The 26,078-nt window shown below is 45.5% G+C and overlaps 2 protein-coding genes across 8 annotated transcripts in view; one reads left to right on the top strand and one right to left on the bottom strand.

The window, feature by feature from the left end:
• The window catches only part of kansl1b (KAT8 regulatory NSL complex subunit 1b), a 41,799-nt gene extending 36,447 nt beyond the window's left edge, over positions 1-5,352 (top strand). For 2 of the 3 annotated variants that reach the window (XM_018764663.2, XM_018764661.2), the window contains exons 8-15: positions 255-458; positions 963-1,151; positions 1,267-1,421; positions 2,174-2,292; positions 2,740-2,797; positions 2,976-3,088; positions 3,327-3,555; positions 3,731-5,352. In XM_018764663.2, the coding sequence (XP_018620179.2) occupies positions 255-458; positions 963-1,151; positions 1,267-1,421; positions 2,174-2,292; positions 2,740-2,797; positions 2,976-3,088; positions 3,327-3,555; positions 3,731-3,970 (1,307 nt within the window). In that variant the 3' untranslated portion in view covers positions 3,971-5,352. The remainder of the gene's footprint in view (positions 1-254; positions 459-962; positions 1,152-1,266; positions 1,422-2,173; positions 2,293-2,739; positions 2,798-2,975; positions 3,089-3,326; positions 3,556-3,730) is intronic. The other variant, XM_018764664.2, reaches the window with a different exon arrangement.
• Positions 5,353-7,681: 2,329 nt separating this feature from the next.
• maptb (microtubule-associated protein tau b) overlaps positions 7,682-26,078 on the bottom strand; it is a 28,691-nt gene continuing 10,294 nt past the window's right edge. Inside the window, exons 2-11 of one of the 5 annotated variants that reach the window (XM_029253846.1) lie at positions 25,464-25,610; positions 22,279-22,329; positions 18,678-18,715; positions 17,267-17,366; positions 16,614-16,873; positions 16,043-16,135; positions 15,548-15,640; positions 12,350-12,431; positions 11,841-11,947; positions 7,682-10,720 (exon numbers count right to left, since the gene is read on the bottom strand). In XM_029253846.1, the coding sequence (XP_029109679.1) occupies positions 10,505-10,720; positions 11,841-11,947; positions 12,350-12,431; positions 15,548-15,640; positions 16,043-16,135; positions 16,614-16,873; positions 17,267-17,366; positions 18,678-18,715; positions 22,279-22,329; positions 25,464-25,593 (1,170 nt within the window). In that variant the 5' untranslated portion in view covers positions 25,594-25,610 and the 3' untranslated portion in view covers positions 7,682-10,504. The other 4 variants (XM_029253847.1, XM_029253843.1, XM_029253844.1 and 1 more) reach the window with 4 other exon arrangements.

Here is a 26,078-nt window from a genome sequence, read left to right as displayed (position 1 = left end):
TTTTATGTTAGATTTGTATATCCTTATATGGGCATCTGTATTTATGCAAAATTTGGTTGGGTGTCACAGGAATGCAATTAGAAATCTACTTGGGAGGGTGCTCAGCAGGGATCTTATTGTGTAAACTTCAAGGACCTAAAATTCTCACCCTCCCTCCCTAACTCATTGCACGTGCTCATGACACATCTTGCTGAACACCAAAGGTGTCCATCTTCGGTCTGACATCATTCTTTTCCCTCCTTTGTTGTGTTTAGATGTGTCGCTGAACCTTCACCTTCAGCGGGTGATGAAGTCCCACTGGCAGAACAGGCCCCTAGAGAAGACAAAGGCCCTCAAGAAACTATCGCTGAAGCACAAGGTTCTGCCCAGCAGCCGCCTCCTGGATCCTTCTTCCTCCCCTGTCTCCTGCTCCTCCAAAGACAAACACAAGATGCCGAGCTTGTTGAACGCTGCTGTCCGTGAGTACACTGGTCTCCTCTGCGCAGCTCGGCGCTCGTCCACGCAGCCCTCTCTAACAAAGGAGCACGTAATGTCCTGCTGCTGCATTGCGCATATTTAGTAACGCGGGTGTTTCCAGGTCTTTCAACATGTCTCTTTAGCAGCATGGTTAATTGCCACAGCACTTTGGAAATGCTAATTTTTAAAAATGAACGCTGTGAGATTGAAAGCAATTCAAGTGATAATATGCCTATGTATTACAGCACTGTAGTCTGATTGTACCTACTTTTTCTTGCTCACCTTTACATTCTAAGACTTGTCTTCTATTGGCAATGTGCACAAAATAGCACCTTAAAGTTTATAAAAGTATAATCTCAAAATGATCTGCTCACTAACATAGTTGGAAAGAAATGGCTGGATTTATAATTTCGTCAGTATTCCAAAAGATCTCTGCCAGGTCACCCATTGTAAATGAATGGCAGTTGTGGTAAGAAGTTCACTGTGGCTGTCCTCCGGTCACCAAGGCCTTTCGCACCACAAGATCCGGCCGGAAAAGCTTCATCGACAGCACCTGGACGGCTCGCTTCGGACTCCCAAGCAGGACGGCCGTCCATTCTGCAAGACTGGGCGCAGCCACACCTTCTCATATGGGGCCTACGAGCGGAGTCACGCTCGCAAGAGATCTAGGGAGCACTCTTTGGAGAGACTGGAGGGTAAGAAGTCCCACTAATTAATTCACACCAAAATTTGAACAGATTGTCATTCAAGGTGTATCACCCAGGTGTACGATTTTTTTTCTTTAATTAATCCCCCCTCTTTTTATTCCAGCTGCCCCCAAACTCTTTGTGGAGTCCGGGAGTCCCTGTTCTTCTACGGGCAGCCTGCACACCCCTTCCCCCAGCCCCTTAGTGCGCCAGTGTTCTACCTCTGTGGAGAACTCCTCAGCCTTCACCCTCAGCAGCCAAAGTGCCACCACTACACCTGTAAGCAGCCTCCTTTGCCTGCCCGTCTCACGCTGGTGGGTGCACGGTGGTCCCCTGCGACCCACTGCACACGGCACCAGCTGCGTGATGTCTTAAACACGACCGAGAATTGTGTCGCTCCGCTCTATTTTTGGCACTGCCCCTGCAGTCACTATAAATAGTTAAAGCTGTGGCATGGAGGAGGACAGTTCAGGTTTAATTGATTAATGTACCCTGATAACCAGCTAACTGCAGTACGATTACCTTGCATGTTAAGGTCACATGTTTAGTCTTCCTTAAAGGCTCGCTCAGTAGAAATGCTGGTGTTGATAGTTTGGCACTGACTTGATGATGCTCTTTTGAGGCACTCCCTTCTGGATATGGAAATTAATGTCCTTCACGTTCTGCATAAATACCTTTCCATGCAGCCTGCTCTATGCTCTGCTGTTAAAATTCCTTGTTTGGCTGGAATGTTCACAAAGTATTAAAAGATAAATTTGAACAGCCACCAAGCTCAAATCTCCACTATTAACAGGACCATAACTCTCATTGGAAGTGAAGTCTTGCGAACAATCCATTAGATGAGTTTTTCACGTCAGGACTGGCATGTCTCAATTGCAACTGTGTGTGTGTGTGTGTGTGTGTGGTGGGGTGGGGGGGGGGGGGTCGGTCGGTTTCCTCGGCTGAATGGACAAGTAGGTAGTGTTGCACTTTTTAAATTAAATAAGTGAGCAGTCGCTAATGCACAGCCTCCGATCCCCCCTGCCCTGCAGCCCATCCGAAGGCGAAGAGGAGAAAGCTCCTTTGACATCAACAACATCGTCATCCCCATGTCAGTGGCTGCCACTACCCGTGTGGAGAAGCTGCAGTACAAAGAGATCCTGACACCCAGGTAGGGAGGTTCATTCGTGCTGGAGGTTTTGTCACAATACCAATTATAGGCGAGAGGTGGTCCCTTGTAAAAGCTAACAGGTCCTTCCGTAGCTCACTTAATGTTAAATTGGAGGAGGGGGGGAACTGCAGCGGAAGAGAAACAAGACCTTGTGGGGGGGGAGAAATTATCACGGCCCCAGACCGAGCCTGAAAATGCACAGAGAGCCGGGACGGTCTGTTCAGTCAGGAAATTGAGGTTTTCTGCAACTGAGCAATGACAGTGCCAGCTGCTACGAGCAATATCTAGTACTGCTTTCAGCTTTCGGTCAGTCACTTTCTGTGTCTGCGTTCCCTTCAGATAATGGTGCTTCGTCAAGGTTACGTTGGCTTTCTTTGTGCTACATTACTGCCCGTGGCTGAACTGTCAGTGCGTATCTGGAAGAATGTTTCTCATTTGGTTTTACAGTTGGCGGGAGGTAGATATTTGTGCACAGCCAGTCACGGAGGAGAATGACAATGTGGAGGTATGAATCCTTTTTTTAAATGATGTAGGCATTGTTAAAATGCGCCAAGATACCTTGGTGGCAGCTTTGCCTTGTTTAATGGTAGAAACCAATTAATTGTGGAAGAATATTGAAGTGCTCACTGCACCAGCAGCAAAGTCAGCAGCGTGGACTCTCTCGACCATACCTGTCTCCGCAGATTGAAGACCTTTCAGATGCAGCCTTCGCCCAGCTGCACCTGCCGTGTGAGGAACAGGAGCGATCCAGGTGGACCTGGGCAGCCAGCTCTATAGCCAAGAGAAGGGGCAGCCGGTATGTCAGGGGAGCAGCGCACCACTCCTGAGAACAGGGCTCATTTTCGTAGCGCTGGCAGCTGTGTAGAACCCCTGCTGACTGCAGGAGTATCTCGGCTAAGGGCATGAACTTGGGCACCTTGTTGGCTCAGTTCACCGGAGGTGTCTTGGTGTAGTGCCTTAGTCAACTGAATGGCTCTGCTTTCGGCTGCATTAAAGATAGAAGTTGCTCATGTAATTGTCCCCACTCCACACAGGTCCTACAAGTCTTTGGATGGGCGTACCACCCCGCTGCTGGGCGGCACGAACCCCTCCACCCCGCAGCCATCGTCCCCAGAGACGATACACTTCCATGCGCTGCAGGATTACGGCCCAGCCGCATCACCCTGCAGCCCGGCCAGCCCGGACATGCTGTCAAACCCTCACAGGCCACAGCCCAGCGACGACACGCGCTGTTCCACCCCTGACTTCACCTTGGAGGAGCTGGTAGGCTCTAGTTAACTAGTGCTTCCCCTCTCATTGACACAAGTTTGTGCTTTATTGTGGCTTCCTGCTGCCAGTCACTTTAATACAGTAGGGGATTCTTAACACTGCAACAAGAAAAGTCCACACAGGGTGGGTGTTGGAGGCTTACGTTGCGTTACTCTCTTTGCACTTACGGGTTCCCCAGCCCGTGCAGCCGTGGGAGCGCAGGACCTTCCCCCTAGAGCAAGACCCAGTCGTGGAGCCTGAAGACCAAGGAGAACCTGTGGAAGACCAGCCCTGCCGGGGACTGCGCCGTTTCCTCAGTTGCAAGGGGGGCCCCTTGAAGTCAGAGTCTGAAAATGGACCTCCATCACCTCTCCCTAGTGACGGCGCCAAGCAGAAGGGTTCCACCTCTCTGAGGCCCGCCCACCGATGAATGATGCACAGACTTCTTGGCATTTCAAAAAAAAAAAATTGAGTAATTATAAAAGGGTCCCTGTTGTTTGATATTCAAACATCAGTCAATTTTTTCACAGTTTTTGGTGAACGTAAAGAGCATAGAAATCCTGTTTTTAACTTGGTTTTGTCGCAAGAAAAAAATGAAAAAAGAATCGATGTCCTGATGAGTTAGACTAAGCAGCATTTTTCTGTGAGCCTTTTCTGTTGTTTCCATGTTGGGTATTGGGTTATTCTGTAGGTCACCTGTCGACGAATTTTGTCCGTCAGGAACCTTTTGCTATTGTTTGTTGTGTTTTGACCCTTTGTGAAGTGTGGAACGGCGCGACGAAATACAGAAGCACCTTCGGCCCCGGTCCCATCCCTGAGCGCAATGGAATGCAGAGTTGGTCGCGTTGTTTGTATCAGCCCTCTGCCTCGAGAGGGCGCCGCAGCGGAGATGTTTTGAGCACTTAAGATGCAGTGGGATTTGGACACAAGTTATGACCAGCTAGCCCCAGATTGTTGTGCTCAGTATTATGCAACTCTGACTTGAGTTTAGCCATCTGTTTTGCTGTATGCTTATTAAGCTCTATAAAGAGGGCTTTTTTTGACCCCAAAAGCAATTTTCAGAGATGGAAGTGATCAGCCCCCCCCCCCCATGTCCTCAGCACGGATTGTCTCCTTCATGGGGAGGAAGGAGGGGGGTTTCAGTGACTGCAGAGCACTTGTCTCCCATTCTTTTTCTTTTTTTTTTTTTTTTCTTTCAATGAACTGCTGCTTTAAGATATTATTGCATCACTGACCAAGAATAAAGGGCGTTTAAACAATTGTAGGCCAAAACCAAAGTTGAAATAAATGGGAGGGAAAAAAAACACAAGCAGCCTACAGGTCTGCAGTAAGCGGTGTCTGTTGCCTGTGTGGAATGGAATGGGCAGCCGGAGGACAGTTTCGGTCTCCATGTGGCTTGGAAACTCGAGAGAACGGTGGCGTCGTCACATTAGTTTATGTGGGAAACACGGCGCAGCTCCGACCACATTTGCGGACGCTCGCCTGACAAGCACACGCTTAGATAGCCGTTACGACCTGGACACGACCCAGACCTCAGGTTTCGCTTGTGACGGAGCTCCCCCTCGCTTTGCTTTGCCCGTTTCTCTCCATATGTCACTTTGTTGATTTGCATACCAACTGAAATTTAAGCACTATTCCCATCTTTATTTGCGAGTTGCTATGCAATCTGCATTTTGTTCACTAAATATGTCCTTATAGAATAATTTATATATACATATGTATGTGTATATAAACAAGTTGTCTGCCTCAGTTTTCCATTTTGTCTTTTTGTTTTGTGGCAGCCCAGTTTGTTGCAGAATCAAATGGCTTTTTTTTGTAAATAGTCCCATTAAAAGCATTCATGTTGGAAAACAATGTCCCTCCAACTTTTTTTCTTTTTTTTTGTACATTGACTCTCGCTCTAGGGAGGGGCAGGTAGTAAGAATATGCTGTGGGTGTTGCCCCTATCACTGTCGCTTCCCCCCCCCCTCCCCACAGTGCCTGCCGGAGGGCGGCGGCGGGCGTTTCGTTACGTCTTTTTGTCGTCGTCGTCAGTGTTCTCCCATATCAGTAGAGAGGGTTTATTGCGCCACATCCTAGCTCTTCGCATCGTCTCTTTGTTATATCATCGTGTGGCACCAGCAAACCTTCAAAAACATTATATCTGCAGGTGGCACGTGCTGTGCTGGAGTGGTGCGGGTCCGGCTCCATGAGGAAGCTCCTGTCTTTCCGGAATCAGTGTTGACGTTCTTCTCCCGACCCCTGATATTTGTCCGCAGCTTGCATCGGGAAAACGAATTTGTTTTGTTTGTTCATTCAGATGAAAGTAAGGTACTGCCTAACTTTTCCTGTCCCTTTGTTATGGGTTCTCCTTGCTTGTGAAATCTGAAGAACCGCTTCAGACGTGTAATGTACATAGTTTGATTAGTCCTGAACGGCTGATATTGTATTGTCTGGGATAGTTCTATTTTTTTATTTCCTGTGAAAGTGTAATGAGGGCTGGGCTGGGGTGGGTGGAAGTCTTGTACATCCTTTAGCATGTATTCCTTTGTATAAAAGGTATATTTTGTAAATACATTGTTTGAATCCTAACTGTATTTGATGTTCAGGCTGTAGTTCACTGATTGTATAGGGTGAAGATATGCATACAGAAATATTAATAATGCCTATATTAACACTTCTTTATGCAGAAGCAAAGTATGTTTGTGAAGGATCGGCAGATCAAGTGGGCAAGCGTTGATGCTTCTCAAATTAAAAACCGACTGTAGTAACAAAAGTGTTCAGTTTTTTTTTTTTTTTCCTTTTCTGCCCCACCACCTCAAAGTGAAGAAGTTTTACTGCAGGGGGAAAAAAAATACTACTTTTTAAAACACTTTATTTTCCAAATCCACATTTACAGCAACAAGTATCAGTGTAACCAGCTGAGTAATAAAATTCACAATTACAATTTGGACTAACACGTTCACCAAGCTACATTTTAGATAAATAAAAAATATAATAAAAATTGAGCAGAAAGACGAAGGGGGGAGGCGGTAGGAGTAGTTAAAAGGCGGTGGTGAGATTAGAACTCCCCAACAAGAGGCAAAAAAAAAAAAATTACAATACTTAAGCTCCATAGAATAGCTTCCACACCCATTTTTTCCATTATATCACCACATTCATAGACTATCTTGCAACATCAACCTCAAGGTTCTGCCAGCTTCTCAGCCTCCAGTATATATACAAACTACATGAGGATGTTGGGTGTCGACCGGAGAGAATTGATGACATGCAGATGAACCAATCACATGCTACACCTTTACACTGTCGAGCAGCTGCTGCTTTCAGTATTTCCATTCTCGTATTAAATATTCACACATCAACTGCTTTTTACCTAGAGCCAATGCATGAATGTAGTTTGAATACTTAAGGTTTTCAGCAAAGGAAACGGCATCTCGGTGTTTTTGCACCCATCTGCCCTTCCTGCATGTTTACGTTGACTTCCTGCAGCCTGTGCGCCTTATAGGTCAAGGATTACAGCTCGTACCCAAAATCGAATTAATCACTCCATGGTGTGTCAGGAGATGCCATCACTGCAGAAACTGCAAGGATTTCTCACACCGTTTCGGTGAGTAAATTTGAACTTGTTTATAGGCTAACTGACCATTCAGGTTTGGAAGAAAGATACAAGCTCCTTTTTTTTTTTTTTTTTTTTAAATAACGCATCTAGTCCGTCATTCTATACGTGTTTTGTTTCAAACATTTTCAGACACTTAAGCTTTTCATGTTGCAGAGAACAAACACTGAAGAATTCAATGAGATGGATGGATGAATGAATAGCCTACATAACTATCTTCCGGTAGATAACACAAATGATCACATTCACAGCATACAGTTACACGTTGGCTTTGTGTGTATGAAGTTTCACAGGCTGATCGCTTTGAGGCTATTTTTTATCAGTCTAAGTATAAATGGAATTAAGCTATTTCTGATTTATAAAGTGCTGCTTGAAAGTATGTGAACTCTGCAGAGATGGTTATTCTTGTATATTCTCATATTAAAGTCGACTTATAAAAATCTGAAATTTCTAGAATGAATAAATGACCGATTTACACACCTGATTCTATGTACCTACTTGGGGTTCACTTATTTTTATACCTGCGTGTTTCTACTACACACACGATCTCCTCTAAAGCAACATATGGAATTGGTCATTACACAATTATGTCACATGAGAAACACAGATTCTCATTAAATTACCATTTTGTAGTAAAACTCAAGGGTTTCACATATTTTTAAGCAGCACTATGGTATGTAGGGAAAATGGAGGAGATGTGAAAGAGGAGGTATGGCAAGTTGGCAAGTCTGGTCATCCAGTGTTCTGAGGTATTGCACAGTTTGACAAATGCAGCTATCACGACCTCTGGGCAAAAAGCATTTCCCTTTTAATAACCTCAGTGGCCAAGTTCTATTTATGAATATTCACTTTACTGTTCCCTATTTAGCATGTAACCCAAAATCCAGTAAGTGGTACCAACCCTCTTCCATGGATCCATTTTATCATAGTAAATTTCCTGTGCTGCCAAAAAAAAAAAAAAAAAATCAAAATGCCACACAATGGAAAAACTTGTTGGGCCGCATGGGAAAAATTGTCAGTGTTCAATGTCTTTACCTTGTGATGCATTATAATCTAATGTATAAATACACATAAAACGCAACGCAGACAATTGTTAAATGTGGCTTTTTTTGGAAATTGCCATTGATTTCCATGTCGATAACCGTCAAAATGTAAACACTTGGCTTTTGGGAAGATGTGCGCGTGGACTTCCTGACGCTTTGCTCAAAGTGGTTTGCCATGTATAGCGATCAGTCAGTGGACAAGTTGGAGTGTAGACTCCATGCAGTAGGAAGCTACCAAAGTAACTTGCTTTTGAAGCCAGAATACTGATCTCTTTGCACCCAGGCAGTTGGCATTTTAGAAAGAAACTGATCTCTTAAAATCATACGAAATCTGTGTGTAGACTTGAATAAATTCAAATGTTTTAACCTGCTTTTTCGGGGGGAGCTTTCAGTCGTCAAGGTAACGTGGCACAAGTCTGCAGAATCATTCCGTTCTTTTAAAGATGGTCCGTTTATGTGCGATGATCATAATTTCGCAACCATCACCATTTCACTTAAGGCCTGTGTTTTATAACTGCTCTATGTCCAGTCTGCTATTTAAAAATGCTACAGGGAAAGTATGTGTACAAGCTAATATGAACAGTACTAGTTTCTATTATTTATTTTTTGTTCGCAGTCAACTGCCATAACTCGTATCGCGCAGACATGAAAAACTTAACTACACCATTTCGGATGTCGAGTTTCCCAAGTACTACTCAGCTAAAACTGCAGAGAGCTAAATCTAAGAGCTAATAGCAATCTAAAACTACAATGTGATGTTTTGGCATGCCAGGTTGAATCGATAATGCTCGCTCTCTCCACCGAGACCAACACCGAAGATGAAAAGGGAAAAATAATAATACGTAACACAGAAACATTCAGGGTTTTTTCTTTTGAAATGTACAACACCATATCCAAAAGCATCGTTATTCCTCTACGGGAATCAGCTGCGTGGCATCAAACATCGAAGAGCTACTTGCGTTTGCCTTAATGCTTGTTGGCTTTTGACAAGCTGGGACGCTGTAAAACCGGTTCATTAAACTTAACACATAACCAGCCAAGTTTTGGTTAGTAAACATCAACGAGGGCGCCCAGGGCCGGACCAAGAAGACGCAAATGCATACCACATTAATGTTGTTCGCTCACAGTAATATGGTTATTTAAAACTGAACCTGCCCCAAATTACAGATCCGTTTCCATTCCTTCTGGGCCCCGTCTCAATAAATCAACCAACCATTTATTCAGCTGAGAGGTGCTACTTAAGAGCAGCATGAGGAAGGAGCAGCACTGCCAGTAGATTATAATACCGCTTAGGTAGTTAGGTGTTGATTAGAAAAGCACTCCTTTATGTCGTCTAAAGGCCTAAGTATGAATAAATGTTGCCGTGGCGACACTAAACGTACTGATAAGGGTATACGTGATGGAAAATAACAAATCACCTTCGTGAATTTCATTTGGAAGTGCCAAACTCATATTCTATTTGAACCCCTCAAAAATCGTTGGCGTTTAGTGCCCGACGCCGTCATCGTCGTCGTTTCTCTCGCGTTTTGCTTTTGTGACGAAAGTGTGTAACGCAAAGTGTAATTCCCAAGCCCAGGCTATCCCCCCCATAGCTATATTGTACAGGGGTCAATGAGACTTTTTTTTCCCTCCAAAACTTGAGAAGAAGTGGAATCGGTTTTTCCTGTCATCTTCCGCCTCAGCGTTTCGCAGGATGTCGCTTAAAAGTCCAAATTATTCCCAGGGGGCCACTACTTTGCAAGGTGACACGGCAGAAAGAAGAGGAGAGTTGGCCAGGCTACCCGTCACTGCGGTCTGGAGTAACTCGTTCTCTGCCGAAACGAGAACGAAACGGCCTCACGCGTATGTAGGAAAGTTAGGAGTTGGAAGAGAAACGGGCCGTCGCCGGAAAGAGCAGCCGGGTTCCTTTTCCACCCACCGAAGGTCTCGGTTAGGCACTAACTCGGAGGGGTCGACGCGGGGAAGCGTTGCGGGGACCGGAAACTTCTAGCAGTGGGACTTAATGGAGTTGTACGCACATTGTGGGGGACAAAGTGGGCACGTTAGACATGTTTAGCACAGGGAACCAGGGGCTTTTCCTCAGTGTGCTGCTCTTTACTTGTTTAAACCTGCGCCTCACGACGAAAACTCGACACACACAGAGTTTTAAAAACGTTCCGGGCAGGCCGCCCGGCAGGAGGCTTCGCCGCCTCTAATTTCTTTTTTTCTTCTTTTTTTTTCTTCTTTTTTTTTTTCCCTTCTTCTTCTTCTTCTTCTTCATCTTCTTCTTTTAGCGTTTGCTTGTCGTGCGCGCGCGCGCGCGCTCGCTCGCTCCTCCCGGCGTCGTTTACAGGCCCTGCTTGGCGAGCGACGCCGACACCTGGTCCGCCAGCGTCGAGAGCTGCGGCGGCTCCGCCATGTTGACGCTGCCCGCCGACGACACGTGACTGAGGCACGGGGGCGAGCCCTCGGCGGACGCGCCCGGCGACTTGTACACGATCTCGGCGCCGTGGTCCGTGCGCGCTCTCGCCTGCTCGCGGAACAGCAGCTTGTGCGACTCGATCTGCGGGGCACAGCGGGCGGTGAGAGAGACCTTCCGCGAACTGGGCGATAGATATAGATAATTTCTCGTTCGGGTGACAAGCAAAACACACTTTTGGCCACAACTGTAAAACTGACAAACATGTTGACTAAAAACAGAAAAAAAACACGGTGTTTTAAGCTTTAACAGCGATGAGGCGCACCGCGCTCTTCGCTCCACACACACGACAGAATAATTTGAATAGCTTGATAACGGCGCTAGAAACAAAAATTGCACTTTTAAACGCAAATATCTCTTTTTCGGGAGCCCCTAGCCAACGGTTGCGGTGTTCTAATTGAATCTAATATGAAAAATGTAGGGTCTTTCCGCTAAAGAAAAAAAAAGAAGCTCAGTTTATGTCATTTCCAATTGGCGAGTGTGAGCCCGCCCTCTAGCGGCAACTTATAATAATAATAATAATAATAATAATAATAATTCTGAGTCCTTTTCCTGGTTTGTGCACATTTACAATTGGGGATAGAACATGATTAATCTCCCGGCCAGATTGCTCTTACTGTGGTGCCAGCTGAGTAGTGTAGTAGAGTAGTGTTTTGCACTGCTTCTATTGGATCTGAAGGTTGCTAGTTCGAATCCCGCCTCCAGCTGTAGCACCCTTAAGTAAAGTACTTACCCTTGATTTCTGCACGAAAATTACCCAGCTGTATATATGGGTAAATAGTTGCACGTTAGCTTAACCGTACCATGTGAGTCGATTTAGAGAAAAGGGGCCGCTAAACGGACACATGTAGAGCACATCTGGAGAAATATGTGGCGCAAAGTGAGCTCGGAATGTCCCAGAAAAGCACTTGCTGGCATAAAATGCAGGAGAAATATGTGCAGCTGAAAAGGAAACTGCTGTTGGACCATATAAAGCAGCCTCAGCTTAGACGGGAAACTCATTTTATGAGGCATAGCTGGTTAAAATATTTCCTAGATGTTTATTCTGTGAAAGGAAATTGCTGATTAAAATTATTGAAAATGTTTTGCCATTTTCTGCTGTTTTCCAAACACTGATTGGTGCGCACAGCCGCTACAAGTATTAGGGTTTGCAGATGATGTGAATTTTTGCCAGTTTATTAAAGGAGACCATCTCACAGTTTACCTTCCTCTGCCCTCCGCCAGCGATGTGTCCGATGTTGTGGAGTGAGCCGACCTTCGACTGAGCCTTGAAATCCAACTTCTCTGATTTTATCTCCACGTTGCCTCCACCTAGTCAAGAACACGACAAAATGATCCAAGCCTGAAAACTGTGCCTATTTAGGCAAGTGCATTTTTAACCAGCATAATATGTCTTCCCTCAGCTGCTCCGCTGACATTCTCCAGGCTTGCGTTCTAAAAAATTGCATATAGGCCTAAGCCGCACCGTGGCGCATGGATTTAAATTACATACTAAATGAAATTATGCAGTAAATTAAGTCAGTAAACATGTCAAGGGCTTTTACCGTTAATTCCAACAGATGACATCCTGGTTTGAAATAAACTGGATACTGTGCAGGGCAGTAAAAGGGTCTGATGCCATAATACCACATTTTCACCTGTCAGCTAAAATTGACTGCATATTAAAATAGCAATAGCTGAAAACATTAATTACAAACGTAGTCAATAAATGACCTGGCTTGTGGTGAATGTTGTCCTTGGAGCCACATTTCGATTGGACGTTGCTCAAGTCGATCTTCTTGTGAACGATTTTAATCTGGGAAGAGTTCAGATGGAAAAACGAGATCGTTATTCTGGAGCAGATCATCTACGGCGAGCGGGTAGGGCGTCCGAGGACACCGAGCGTCTTGCATCCTGGATACTGCTTGAAATTGTGCAGCACTATACTCTTGGAAAATAAAAAGAATCCCTTTTGTGAAATCTTACACAGGCAATAGTATTTAAATGTTTTTTTTTTTTTTTTTTTAATAAAATAACTGGTGTTTTAAAATTATGTACCACTGAGCTGCCACTTGGGGCTGGACAGTTAATTTACTCAGTTTTTTTCCTTAATAAATAGTAATTTTTCAAAGACATAACTGTCACATCCCACTCTCTGTGGGCACGACAGCCCGTCTGTCAACAATAAATAGAAAAAGCGACAAATAAAACTCATGACCACACTGGCAGAATTCCATGACTCCTCATACTGAGAAAACGGAGTGGATGTCAAGTTTATAAATAGAGTGAGAGACGTAGAGTTTTTCTTTTTCTTGCGTACTCATGCTCTCTAATTGCACACGTGTTCCATGCTTCTTTAACCGTTCACATGTAAAAGACCTCTGAATGTGTAGCCCTTGAAATTCATCTGTCCAGTTATTTATGCTCAGCTAAATGGGGGGGACTAAATACAAAAAAATGTCATTATTGGCATAACGTGGTTTCCGATTTATGAATAATGTGACTCGGAAGGAAAAGCTGACATTCTGAACTTCGGCCTCATTCGTACTTTGATGCGAAGCCCAAATTTCAGGAGAATGCGGCAAAAATAAGCGGTTTTACTTCACTGCGCCAATGCTTTTGCTTCTTACTGTAAGCGAAAAACGATGAAAAATGTTTAACTTGGCCTTCTATATGATGACACTTTTTTTTGTTGTAGAAAGTAAATGGTCTCATTTCAGGCTTTTCTTCGGTTTCTTTTTTTCACTCAGGAATGTTTCTCCAGAGTGGTCGCCCTTCTCTTCGGTCGAAACCAAGAGGTAAGTGAAAGTGAAGAGGGTACGGATGGAGGTAATGGGGGTTTCCTGGTCAGTAACTGCCTCCTGTGCCACCTTCTCGTTCCCTCTGAAGGGTATTTCGTCACTCTGACAACTCGTACTAGGTGGCATAGACCATCGTTATGTCTCGCAGTGTGACTCACGGCAGATGGAACAGAACTCCCTGGGATTTCCAGCTAAGTGCACTCACTGCAGAGACATGGAAAATAAAAAAAAAATAACTCATATTGAGATATTAAAAAATTTGGCCTGTAGTTTCTAACAGGTGTCATTAACAGGTGGCTCTGATCCTATGGAAACATGGTGTCGCTATGAAACAAAAGAGGCCTGATCTACATTCTCCAATACTACGGTTGGACATTTATAATTTAACCCAAGAACAGATGTGCTCACGAAAGGAGCCAAGGAATTAGAATTTTTCAGAGCAGGGCTGCCCGCCGCCAGCTCAAAATGTTCACTTCAACAGATATGGTGCCGCGTTACTGTATTTTTGATCTTCATCAAAACCGATTGTCTCTTATACCTGTATCTTATATAATGCACCACAGTTTTTATTCCTTGCTAAATTGGTGGAGGAATGAACATTCCCAGGACTTGTAATCCAAGAGCAACGCACACTGGAAGGATGCGGAGGAAGGGGGCCAGGCTTTTCAGGACATGCAGAACTGGACCTGCGGTGGTTTTCTAGAACAAGCGCTCATGCCCAACACATCACGCACAGGAAGCAGTGGCCTGGCCGACACGTTTCGTGGCAGCAAACCGAAACTCCTCAGGGTGCATGCTCAAGGGCTGTGGAGACCATCTGGTTAGCAATGGCTGCCACTCTGGTAGAAGTCGAGCAGACTGTGAGTAGGCCAGAAGAGCTGAAACAACCAAATACTCAATCAGATTTCAGTCCCGATGGAGTTGATGGAAGGCCTTTGAGGACCTCAGACCAGCAGTGGCCTTCTGCCCTACCTTCAGTGTGTAGTGGTCAGGGTTAGGTTTGTTTGATGCTGCTCAAAGCTGTACACAGACCGGTAGTTCACTGCAGTAACTACAGCTGGCATTACCAGTGTACTTTTTACCTGGGACAGAAGGGTGGGTATGGTTTGCAAGTACCAAGTGGTAAATAAGGAAAAGGCGCAACACAAACCTTCACAAAGATGGTGAATGGATTCTCACAAAGTAAAACAGTGCTTCACGTGTCTGCTATGCAAGTTAAAATGTCTCAGTTCGCTGTTATTATGAAGTTTCGATGGCTGAGGGAAATTCACGTGCTGCCTGTAACAATGTAAAATTACCTTGTTGAGATGTCAGGGTTGTCTTTTATTGGTTTTGAAATTTGACTGGAACTGGCACTTTTTTTACTGCATTTCTCAGCAGGGTTCCATTTAGACAGTTGACATGTATTAAACATGATTTTTTTTTTTTTTGTTTTAACAACGTTTTCTGCTAATTAAAATCAGATCTTTTCAAACGTATAACTGCTTTGAATAACAAAATTAGCAAATTGTGCCATTTAAGATGAGAAGCCCTCAGGGAAGTGGTCTGGTTCAAAAAATGTTAATGACTTTTGCTCAGCGATTACGCTCACTGTAAGGTCATACAAAAACATATTAAAGCTCTTTTTATGTTGCAAATTATTAAAACATCCGCGACCCGGCCCCGGATAAAAGCGGAGGAAGATGGATGGATGGATGGATTATTTGTAACAACCATGTGGCCAAGCTAGCCGGATTTGGTTAAAAACATATGTAAGCTGCTTTACTATATTTTTTACAAAAGCCAAGTTATTACTGTAATTTGTTATTAATTAAGAGGATTGATATACTTTCATAGCTTTTAAAAGTATTTAGTAGGATAATTTTTCACACGTCTTGTACTGATTGTTGTTAAGAGCATAAGCTTCATTTACCTGAACACCTTCTGAAATTTCTGAGCCTCGGAACCTAAAAAGCCGCTAAAAATCAATGTACGTGCAAAATCTCGACTGATTCCAGTAGGATTCAACTTGAGATGTTTGTCACATATGGACTAATACAGGAGTAAAAGTCCTCAAAGGTCTGTCCAGGGCTGAATCTGCTCGAACTATAAGAATTCTCAAGGCTCGACAAATTCATTCCTTGTTACTCACATTACCACCTCCAGGAGCATGCTTGATATTGTCTTTGGAGCCACACTTAGACTGGACATTAGTCAAGTCGATCTTCTTGTTGAGAATTTGCACCTGGAAGAGGCAGAGGAGAGGCTAGAGGGCGTTATCCAGTGGGAACAGCCCACAGGTCGGAGGTGATGACACGCACGCTGTCCGGGGCATCGAACTCAAGCTGTAGGTCAGTTTCCTAATTCACGGCTGGAAATGACTGGAGGAAAAGCTACGGAGCAGCGTTTGTAGGACACGTGCCATAAAATCCTCTGAAAATTATTTGCCTCAAAAAGTGCTGTGACGTGTCTTTTACAAGAAGCCTCATCAAATTTTTAAAGTCTCCTGAAACCTTTTCAGCAACCATTTGCTGACTCCCAAAGAGAATCGTCTTAAGATGTCTTTCAGGAGCCCTTCAGCAATATGTGCGTGGTATAAGGTCAGCTGGGACAACACTAAAAGGTTTAAGACCACTTGATTACTCACATTGCCTCCACCAGGGACATGCTTGATGTTGTCTTTGGAGCCACACTTAGACTGAACGTTGGTGAGATCCATCTTCTTATCAACTATCTGCACCTGAAGGCGCCAAGTGTGAAAAGACAGCACTTTGTTTTTGTCGCCATGATCAGCAGTAATGCTCGAAGTCTTCTAAAGGCTCCACGTCTACAGTGTTTGTCTAAAATGTTTGTCATTACACACGGCTTATGACAGTCATCATACTGGATCAAATCAGATTTTATGCCGCTGTTTTAATATTCCTCAGATGTGCTTTTGCTGCAGTTCGTAATAAAATTAGTGTCCAACTGCAGATAGTTAAAAGTATAGAGAATTGCTTTGATTCTCAAAAAGTAAAACGAAGACCACGCTGCTTCTGTCGTAGAGATGATCATTCAAATCTGCTGTCTGACTGTAACAATACATGTTCAGATGTAGTTCAGAAGGGAGAGTTTGCATTCTTTTGGGCTTTTTGTTTTACTAAATGCTTTTTGATTGACCACCTTGTACCCAGTCATCCCTCTGGTTGGGCAAGAGGCCATCTGTGCAAGGTCCTTACCCGGCCTCCCCCGGGCTGGTGCTTGATGTTATCAGTAGAGCCGATCTTGGACTTGATGTTCTTCAAGTCCGGCATGGGTACCAGGGTTGCGGGTGAATTGTTCTTCAGCGATCCTGGAGACTTGGGTGGTGTGCGTACCACTGCCACCTTCTTTACCTCCTTGGTCTGCGGCTGCCCTGGGGCTTGGGCACGGCTTGCGGGGGATTTGGGTGTGCCGGGGCTGCTGTGTCCACTGCGGCTTTGGGAGGTCCTGGGGGAGTCTGTCTCAAGAAGACGCACACACACGCACACGCACGCACACACACACACACACACACGTAAAAGGACCCAGTGGATTTCCAGTCAAAGAGCCAGTGACAAGCATGCATTACTTGAACTGATCAAAGTTGACCTCAATCATGTTGACCTCATTGACCTCTCTGTAGATTGGCTGGCCAGGATTACCAATTCCCGCCCCTGTAATGTAGCTGACTAACCTTGCTTTAACCAGTGATTCTGGTCGGTCATGAATAGGTCATTTCAGAGCGAGACAAGTCAGGAGTTACCGCTCAGTTACGTCATCTTTCACACGCCAGAAGGTTCAGGGTCTGACAAGAAGTATGGCCTGGTGTGGGGCAGAAGTGAGCTGACAAACGGTCATGGATCAAGATTACCTGTCTGAGTCCCAGGCACCGGGGTCTTTCCTGGGGTTTTGTTTCCTGCAGCTTGGGGTCGTCCACCCTCAGATGCCTTGACCATCTTTCCGTCTCCCTTCTGAAAACACAGCATACGACTGCTATAGCCAGTCTGCTACCAGTTATCGGTTACATGGCTCAACTGATTATAGTATTGTTTCTAAAAGTGTAATTCATTGTCACGTTTTGGTGTCAACTTCATTTGTTAATGTTCTTCTGAACTGCAGCAATAGAACTTTTAACGATGGCATACCACAAATGTTAAACTGACATGAAATACCGTTTAGATAAAGCAGATAAGTGCCTTGTTTGCTCGACTTTTAGAAACTGTTTGTTTTCAAGCGAGGCAGCTTTCTTTGTGCTGGTAGCATTTAACGAGGCCAGGAAACCTAGCCAAACACTGTAAATAAAAGGCGGAGAGAGCTATAAGAGGGAGCCACTAGCTGTGGGGAATGCCACGTTGAGAAGGGCATGGGCTCAGGCCGTGAGTCATGCAAAAGGAGAACGGGGGACAGCCACAGCAGGCCCCTTCGGGAAGCCAAGTGAGATCAGGGCGTTGGCGGAGAGGCCAGTGAGTTCCAAAGCCAGCGGGTGACATTAGGCCGTACTCACCAGCGGCCTGGGCTCCTTGATTTTAGTGGGTATGAAGGAGGGTCTGCTAGCATGGATGGAGGGTGAGGTAGAGGAGGGAGACGAAACATTTTTCGAGGGACTTGACCTGACTGAGGAAGGTGGTTTCAGAGCAGAGGAGTGTCTAGGTTTGGCAGGTGATTGGGGTATCTTTGCATCAAAGGGGAAAAGAAAATTAAGCATAATAGAAAAATTTAAACTTAAAAGTAATAACGATCTGAAAAACAATTACGGAAATCAAGCAGAAATCCATCGTTATATTCGAAAGAAAAAGCCAAACAAAGGTTTTATTATTTATACGTATATTAAAGTGGGAGTTATTTTCTTGAGGGAACACCGTTTAAAACCCTGAGGTTTGGGGTCAGTATTCTGAAAGCACTTTAAAAATATTTTAGTGACTAATAATGTTGATGATGAGCAAATTATGACAAAAGCCGCAGGATGGATGCGATTGCTTCGGTTGGCATAAGGCTTTCAAAATTATGAGGAAAATCAAAGATTTAATGGGAAAAAAATGGGCTTGGGGTTGGTATTTTGAAATAGCATCAGCATTCTTTCAAAGAAAAGGACTATTTTGGAGTTATCTACCAGGGCAAGGTGTACATATTTGGCAGCAGCAATCAAATTAAAGTATTCAGGTCTCAAAAAATGGCCTTACCACAAGGTAACCATTAGGCTACAGGGTTTGCACCCATAAAACACTATGAAAGATTGGGTGTGTCACTGACCACTGCTCTGTCCCTCAGGGGTATTCACCTACCTTAGTGGCGTCTTTCTCAGTCCCAGGTTTGTCCTTAGCTGTAGGTGGGAAGGACAAGGTCAGGAGTTAACGTCAACAGACATGCGTTGGTCTCGGACTTCGTGTACTGTTCCTGTTAGTCATTAGTACCACATACTACGTTGCTATACTCAATATTTCAGCAAAATCATGCAAAAAAAATCAATGGAAAGTTCTGCTGCAATGAAAGCAAAACCAAACTCAGGATTCACCTGGCAGCCAACCTCAGTGAGCACGCCGTGTTTTTGTTTCTGTGCGTTCTCGGTGAAAACACCGCGATTGCCCAAGTAGAAGACGAGGTTTGTTTCCGAGGATACTGTCGGCGGAAACTCCCGCTACCGTCGCATGCCTCGGCCTGGGGTAACTCAGGTCAGACGCTGGAGGTGTTCGGGGCTTCGAGCCATTCAGATGCTAAATAATTCCCGGACTCCTTCACCCTCATGTTCATTATCGTCTACCTCTAGAAGACGGGCCGAGAAGTGGCTGCTTTGTTGAATGCAAATGAGAAATGCAAATGAGAAAGCTGCAGATAACTGATTAGAGAACATAGTTGCACCTGAAGTTTTATGTATATGATGCCTTCTGTTGGTGCCGAGTATTCTGCAAAAAGGCGATGGAGATATGTGACCGCCTTCTCGTGAGATTAATCCTGAAGTAATGTCCGGTCGGGTCCACAAAGAGCGCTGGACGCGTGTTTTGTTCCGATAGGAACTCATCATCAGTATGTGCTTTTTGTGCCTTTGACTAAGGATCAAGCCTGGGACAATGGCACACACAAGGCGAGTGTGTTATCCGCTGCGCCACGAGCCGATGCTCTGACAGGTGGTACATTGGACTGATGAATTGGTCATGGTGCCTGCGGTCCTATCTTTGTGAGCGGCTTTGCTGGTGTTTTCCCTTGGCAACTGCTACGGTGCACTGTGGAAGAGTTTCTACTGTGCTCCACTTCAAAATGTTAACTAAAGAACCATCTTGACCTTGAATTAATTCAGGGTTTTTAACACTGGATAAAATTAAAAACAGAGAAATGAAACAACTGTTTCGGGTGAAGCACTTTAAACTATTATATTCAAAAAAGACAAATGATTTTTACAGTTACTTTCCAGAATGTCTCACACGCTTCTCCGGAGTTCTGCTGCCGTGTATTATTCATCTCAACCTTATTGCTTGCTGAAATGTACTGAAGTACTGCGTATATATTACAAGAGACATCTACTGATGGATTCCTTCCTACTGAAGGTGTAACATGGTAGCACAGATGGCGTGATGCTCATGGACATGCAAAGCAACATGCGAACAACACTGCCAGCAAAAAGTGTTTGTCCCACAGGGAACAGTCATAAACAGGACATGGGGACTACAAACATAGAGAGAGAGGAGGGGCACATGGACAGAGACACTGAGAGCCCACTGATGGCTACAAGCTGCTGGTCTCATTAAAACATTTTCATTGCTGGGTGTTTGCCTTTCAGAAAGGGTGCTGCTTGGCGGTGTTGCATTGTTGTAAAAAAAAGCACCTGGATGGGGAAAAAAAAGAGGGGATATAGTGGTTCGGGGGCTCACAGACAGGACGGAACACAGACCTTTGTTTTGAGAAACTGTAGCGCTTGAGTTTCGTCTTGGAGAAGCACCTTGCGAGGGGCCTTTCTTGGATTTAGCATCAGTCGCAGTTGGGGGCGAGGCCACGCGAGTGGCAGCGAGGTGTACTAAATCTGGTGAGGCAGCAGAACTTGTTTCTGAGACTTGAGCTGCTTCCACGGCTGCAATGAGCTCCTCATCTGTGGGCCGTGAACGCTTCTCCGTAGTTGGTTGCTCAGCGGTAGCCACAAGCTCTTCTGGTTCTTCCAGCTGTGGGAGTTCAACCTTTGGCTCCACTGTAGCCTCATTAAAGACTGCCGTTGAATGTTCTGTCTTGCTCTGTGCTTCCTTCGGGACCTGAGGCACCTGTTCAGCATGGTCTGCAACTTCCTGTGCCTTAACTGGAGCTACCCATGGAGAACTGGGATGGTTAGCATCTCCCTTGGACTCTCCATCTGGGCTTTGGATTTTCTCAGGAGTCTTGTGTCCTGTCCTCTCTGGTGAACCTCCTTCTTGTGCCAGAGGCTGCATCTTTTCAAGAGAAAGTTTTTTATCTCCATCCATGGATTGAGGAGGAGCCGTGAGGGCCATCCTCTCCATGCCCTTCGAGTTTTCCTCTCCTGGAGACGAAACTTCATCAGCAACATCACTATCGGTGAAAGACACTCCTGACTTATCCTCAGCTTGGGACGTGATCATGGGCTTTTCAGGACTGATGCTCTCTGACATTTCCTCCTCATAGCTGGTCAATGTTGTCATCCTCTTGACATCAGTGGCCTCCTCCTCCGCTGAACTCTTCAGCCATTGAGACTCAGAGACGCTGCCACTCAGATGGACCTCCGGCTGCCTCTCGATGCTCTCCTTCCCAGTTGGCTCTTTCTGACTGGAGGGGTCTGCAGAGCTGGAGCCTGGGATCATCCCACGTGTTATTACACCGACCCCGTCTTCGTGTTCTTCCTCATCTGAGCAAGACCCGTGACTGTGTGCACCATCGGGAAGACTGTAGATCCCTTCCGTAAGCCCCTCTAATTCTTGCAAAGCAGAGCAATAGTGAATCCACAGTATAAGTCTGGGTTAACAGCACTGATCCCCATTAACCCCCCCACTCCACCCCATGGAGCAACATCCAAGAAAACAAGTGGACAAAAACAACCACATAAGGAGCAGAACACAAGACAAAGGACAAACAACGTAATTTTTGCTGGCTTTCGTTTGAAGGGAATCAATGGAATATCAGGTCTTTCATCGGTCTGTGAGGTATCGAGGCAGAATAGTAGGCACGAGACATACACTTTTCTCATCTCATTTCAAGTATTATACTGTATGTTACCTAAGATCTGTAAGATGTGGTAACAATTTAGACTCTGTGTTTACAGAGAGATAGACAAGAGGTCACATGTGGGGGAGAATGACTACAAGTTAGAAAATAACTTTCCAGTGATAACTAGCATAACAATAAATTGTTCTTGGAAGCAGCACGGAAACAAATAATCATATTAAAGAGTTAGGGTTGCAGATGCAGAACTCTTCTGTTGAAAGGTCAGTGGTGAAAAGTACTTGTTACTTAAGCATTATGTAGGCAGAATTATTCAGAGCATCACTTTTTACATGTGAATATAAATTCCGGCAACTTTTTCGTACTAGTGAAATTTATATGCACTCGTGGATGTTTTATTCTATTGTAAAATAGTTAACCTGGATGAATTGAATGTTTTGTGCTTTACTCTTCTATGTATTGTTTTTGCGAACCTTGAACAGGGGCATAACTTGTATTTCAGTTAACGTGATGTGACGTCATCTTTCCTGCACCGTGCTGCTGATCTGTTAGTGTTTATTAAACAAAGTTACGACAGACGGTGAATCAATGGCAGAAAACGGAGCGTCATATTTACGGATGCGGCTCCCGAAGGATTTCCCTTCCGAGTTTCGTGCGGGACCTATTGACTCGGTGATGGAGTTTATTTAGTGGGGCTGTTAGTCTTTTGAAGGGAACTTCCTGTAATACCTTGGGCCGCCACCCCCGCAGAGGAGGCAGCGGCGAGCTCCGTTCCTCCATCTGTTGGTCGAGTGGCAAAGGGGCAAAGGGTTGAGAGCAGTGGGGTGGGAGAGAGAGTACACCACGGGGTTAGTCTCACTGTATTCAAGTGCCTGCGGGAGACTCGTGCTCCCTCTGCGCACGCAAATGAATACAGCAGGTAGTACACAGGTATACGTACATACACATGTTGATAGAAAGATGGATAGATACATAGACAGATAGATGGATAAAAAACAGTGTGAAGCTTGAAGGAAATCACGCAAGGCTACAGCGGCATTCACATGACAGAGCAGTGGGTGAAGACCCTGGAGAAAGCCTGGAATAAATCAATATCCCATTGAGACGAGCACAGAAGTGTTCCAGTGCGAGGTCAGTACCACCCAGCGAGATGAGTCACCGCAGACAGACCCAAAGGCTGTTGGCAGGAATGACCTCGCGTGGTGCTCTTTAGAACAGTGCAGCTTGACCGGTCTGTTGCTGAAGGTGCTCCTCTCTTTAGCCAGCGTGGAGCGCGGAAGTCGAGAATTACGGCCCGTGACGGCTACGAGCGTGTTTAGTGTCGCACTGTTTCCTAAATAGCAGGTAAGCATAGAATCTGAGGACAGATTTTGTAGCCTGCAGCTCCCTGACACAAATCCTAGGGGGGTCTTGCTATAGGAGATGGTTATTACGCCTACATTTTTATACTATAGTATCCTGCCGTTTAAACCGTTCCTGGTCAATTTGGATGAAAGTGTTTGGCAAGCAATTAGATGACGACGTAATAATAATAGCAATAATAATGATGGTGATAGAAGAGTGGAACACACACCTGAGTGGCGGCGGCGGCTCAAACTCTGCAGCACAGTAACGCAAGTGACCGAATGAAGAAGAAATCACGCGCTCTCAATTTGAAAGCAAATTAAGAAGAAATTGTCGTCGGAAGCGACTCTTGTTCTTTCCAGGTAAACAGTGGCGGTTGTTCGGATCTCTTTAACGTGTCCCGTAAGGTAACGTGACACAGTAGTGCTTTTCCTTACAAGCGCTGTTTCGGTATTAATCACGATCGATGTTTAATATCGACCGAACAAATTATAAGCACACCGGCCAATCCGGAGGAGTCGAGATAGAGACCTGTTCTCTCTAAAGAATGCGCAGCTGAGGTGGAGTAACCTTCCTCTTACTCCCAGTTTACTGTGGTATACGTTTGTATAGCGTCCGTATTTGTCCAGCTCCGCTACCTGCTGTCCTCTACGGCGAACTTTTGGGATACCTTCTTGTGTGATGAGTATACGGTCCAGGCAACCGAGCTGCTCACCGCAGTAATTTGCTGTGGGAAAACTCAGCCCACATTGTTTCCTTTGGGAGGAGAATTCCCACAAGTGTGCATGTTTTCTCAGGAAAATAAAGAGCGCTTGAAGTGAGGAGGCTGCTTTAAGTATGGAAATGTTTAGAGCCATGGAAATCCCACGACAGAAGCACGGCAGCTGTGTCGCCGTTTCATTCGGGGGATTTCATTTATGTGCCGTTACTCCGCATAGGAAAAGGCAAATTCCTAAATCAAAGCGCAGAGGACGCGGGAGGACTTCCGCACCCAGGGGTTCGAAGGGATCGTGTTCAGTCAAAAGTGCCAAGGGTCCATCGATCTACCACGTCCCGCAAGCTTATGGATGGCGATCCGATTTACCTGTAGGTTGAGCTCCGGTTTCTCCGAGTCTCATCCGTCATTCCCGTAGAACGGTCGCTTTGCCTTAGACGTGAGAGTAACGTCCCCAGTGGTCTGCTCCCCAAAATAGCTTTTAAAAGTAACCCAAAGAACAGCCTGAAAGGTGGATCCTCTCTATCTGGCGCCTAGTCTTCCGGATATCCCCACATGTCCATAAGCTATTCCCTTTGCTGGAAAATTTTGTCAAATTATTTTACGAAAGGAAGCTGCCAAAGCTATTGAGAGAGCAAAAATAGTTTTTTTTTTTTTTTTTTCTTTCCCCCCTCCCACCCCAAACTGAAACAACTCAGAAACATCTGCTATGAGCCCGTGCTTCCATTTACAACGGTTTCATCAGCCTCAGGTGGTTGTCGGTCTCCGCGAGCCGCCGATAAAGTCACTCGTGCGGCGTGCTGGCACACAGCGCAGGAAACATGGTGAGGGATTTGGCAGGTTATAAATATGTTTGTTTTAGGAACCCAGTCTATAAATAAATGCCTGTTTCGAGAGAGATTCTCTTAACGCGCTGCCGAGCGCAGATCGTCATTATTTTCCGTCCGAGCGCCGTTAGAGCCTCTGTTCTGCTGCCTGCTATGTGGTACTGAAAATGACAACGTTGAACGCTGTAAATGATGCTTCGGGTAAAACGGCTGCAGCGAAGGCATAAAGAATGCCAGTGTTTATATGGCATGCTTATAATATGCTATAATTCATCTCAAGGAATCATTTAGGCAGCCGTTCGCTCGCAAATCGCAGTTCTAGACAAAAAATTCTTTTCAGAGCTCGTTCGCCTCCGTTCGGGAACGTGCGGCAGTTGCGCTTGCAGCGGCTGTAACTTAGGAATGAAAACAGCTGTAGTTGTGGAGCTGAACAACAGCGATAAAGTTTGCCGTGGTTTTACCGTTGGACTCAATCGGTATGAAAGAAGAAGGGCCAAAAGGCTCGGTGCGTAACGTCATTATCACCGCTAGTTACCGCCGAATTAATGAATAGGTTGCTTCCTCCATGTAACTGTATATGTGTGTGTGTGTGTGTGTGTGAGGCTACTGAGAGCGCAGCTGGAGCCGGGCCCCGCCGCTCAGAGGGATGCGCTCCACGTTCGCGCCAAAAGTCCGAAAACAAAGAGCGGTCAGACAGATGCAGCTGCTGTTGCTGTTGCTGTTTTCATCTGCCGCGATTAGGCGGAACCCCCCCCCTCCACCCCCTCCACCCTCCTATTCATCGCACACAGAGAGCTGTCTGTGGGTTTCCCAGAAGCCCTCGTCTCTCATCCCGTCGACCGACTTGCTTTCGCGAAAAAACGGAACAGGTCCCCGCAAATATTCAGCCGATAATCAAATGGAACAACCTAAATTTCAAATACAGCGATATCTGGAAGCTTTAAAGGTGTATATTTTACAAAAAAAAAAAAGAAGCAATGTTTTTTAACATTAGAAAAAATGAACATATTCCCAGGCTATACACTGACCTTTTGCTGGGCCGTCTCCTGGCCCCGCGTGCGTGGCTTGCACCCCGTTCTTCTGGATCTCCTGCTGGGTGGGCGCCTGGACTCCATCCCTGGATCCGTTTTGGGCGTGGAAGTCCTGGTGTTGATCCATTGCGGGATGAGTTCCGGCTATCGAGACAGATACCCATGTCCAGGGAGCTGTTAGTGACTCGGTGCTGCCGGCCCAGTTCTCGTTCTGCACTTTTCAGTGGAACTGGAACGTTTATGTTTCGTTCTTTTTATCGCCGTGGGCAGCGTACCCCTGACAACACACACACACATTTTCTAAACCGCTTGTCCCAGACGGGGTCGCGGGGAGCCAGAGCCTAATCCGGCAACACAGGGCGTAAGGCCAGAGGGGGAGGGGACACACCCGGGACGGGACGCCAGTCCGTCGCAAGGCACCCCAAGCGGGACTCGAACCCCAGACCCACCGGAAAGCAGGACCCGGTCCAACCCACCGTGCCACCGCCCCCCCCCCCCCCCAACAACACAACCATCCATAATGTCTGGAGGAAAATACTTCCTGTGATCGAACAGCATCACCAGCTCATCTTTTTACAAGGTCTATGGCAAGAGAGAACGACCTGTATAAAA

This window comes from Scleropages formosus, chromosome 8 (assembly GCF_900964775.1).
Source record: "Scleropages formosus chromosome 8, fSclFor1.1, whole genome shotgun sequence".
NCBI lineage: Eukaryota > Metazoa > Chordata > Actinopteri > Osteoglossiformes > Osteoglossidae > Scleropages > Scleropages formosus.
This window is presented reverse-complemented; position numbering and strand designations above follow the sequence as displayed.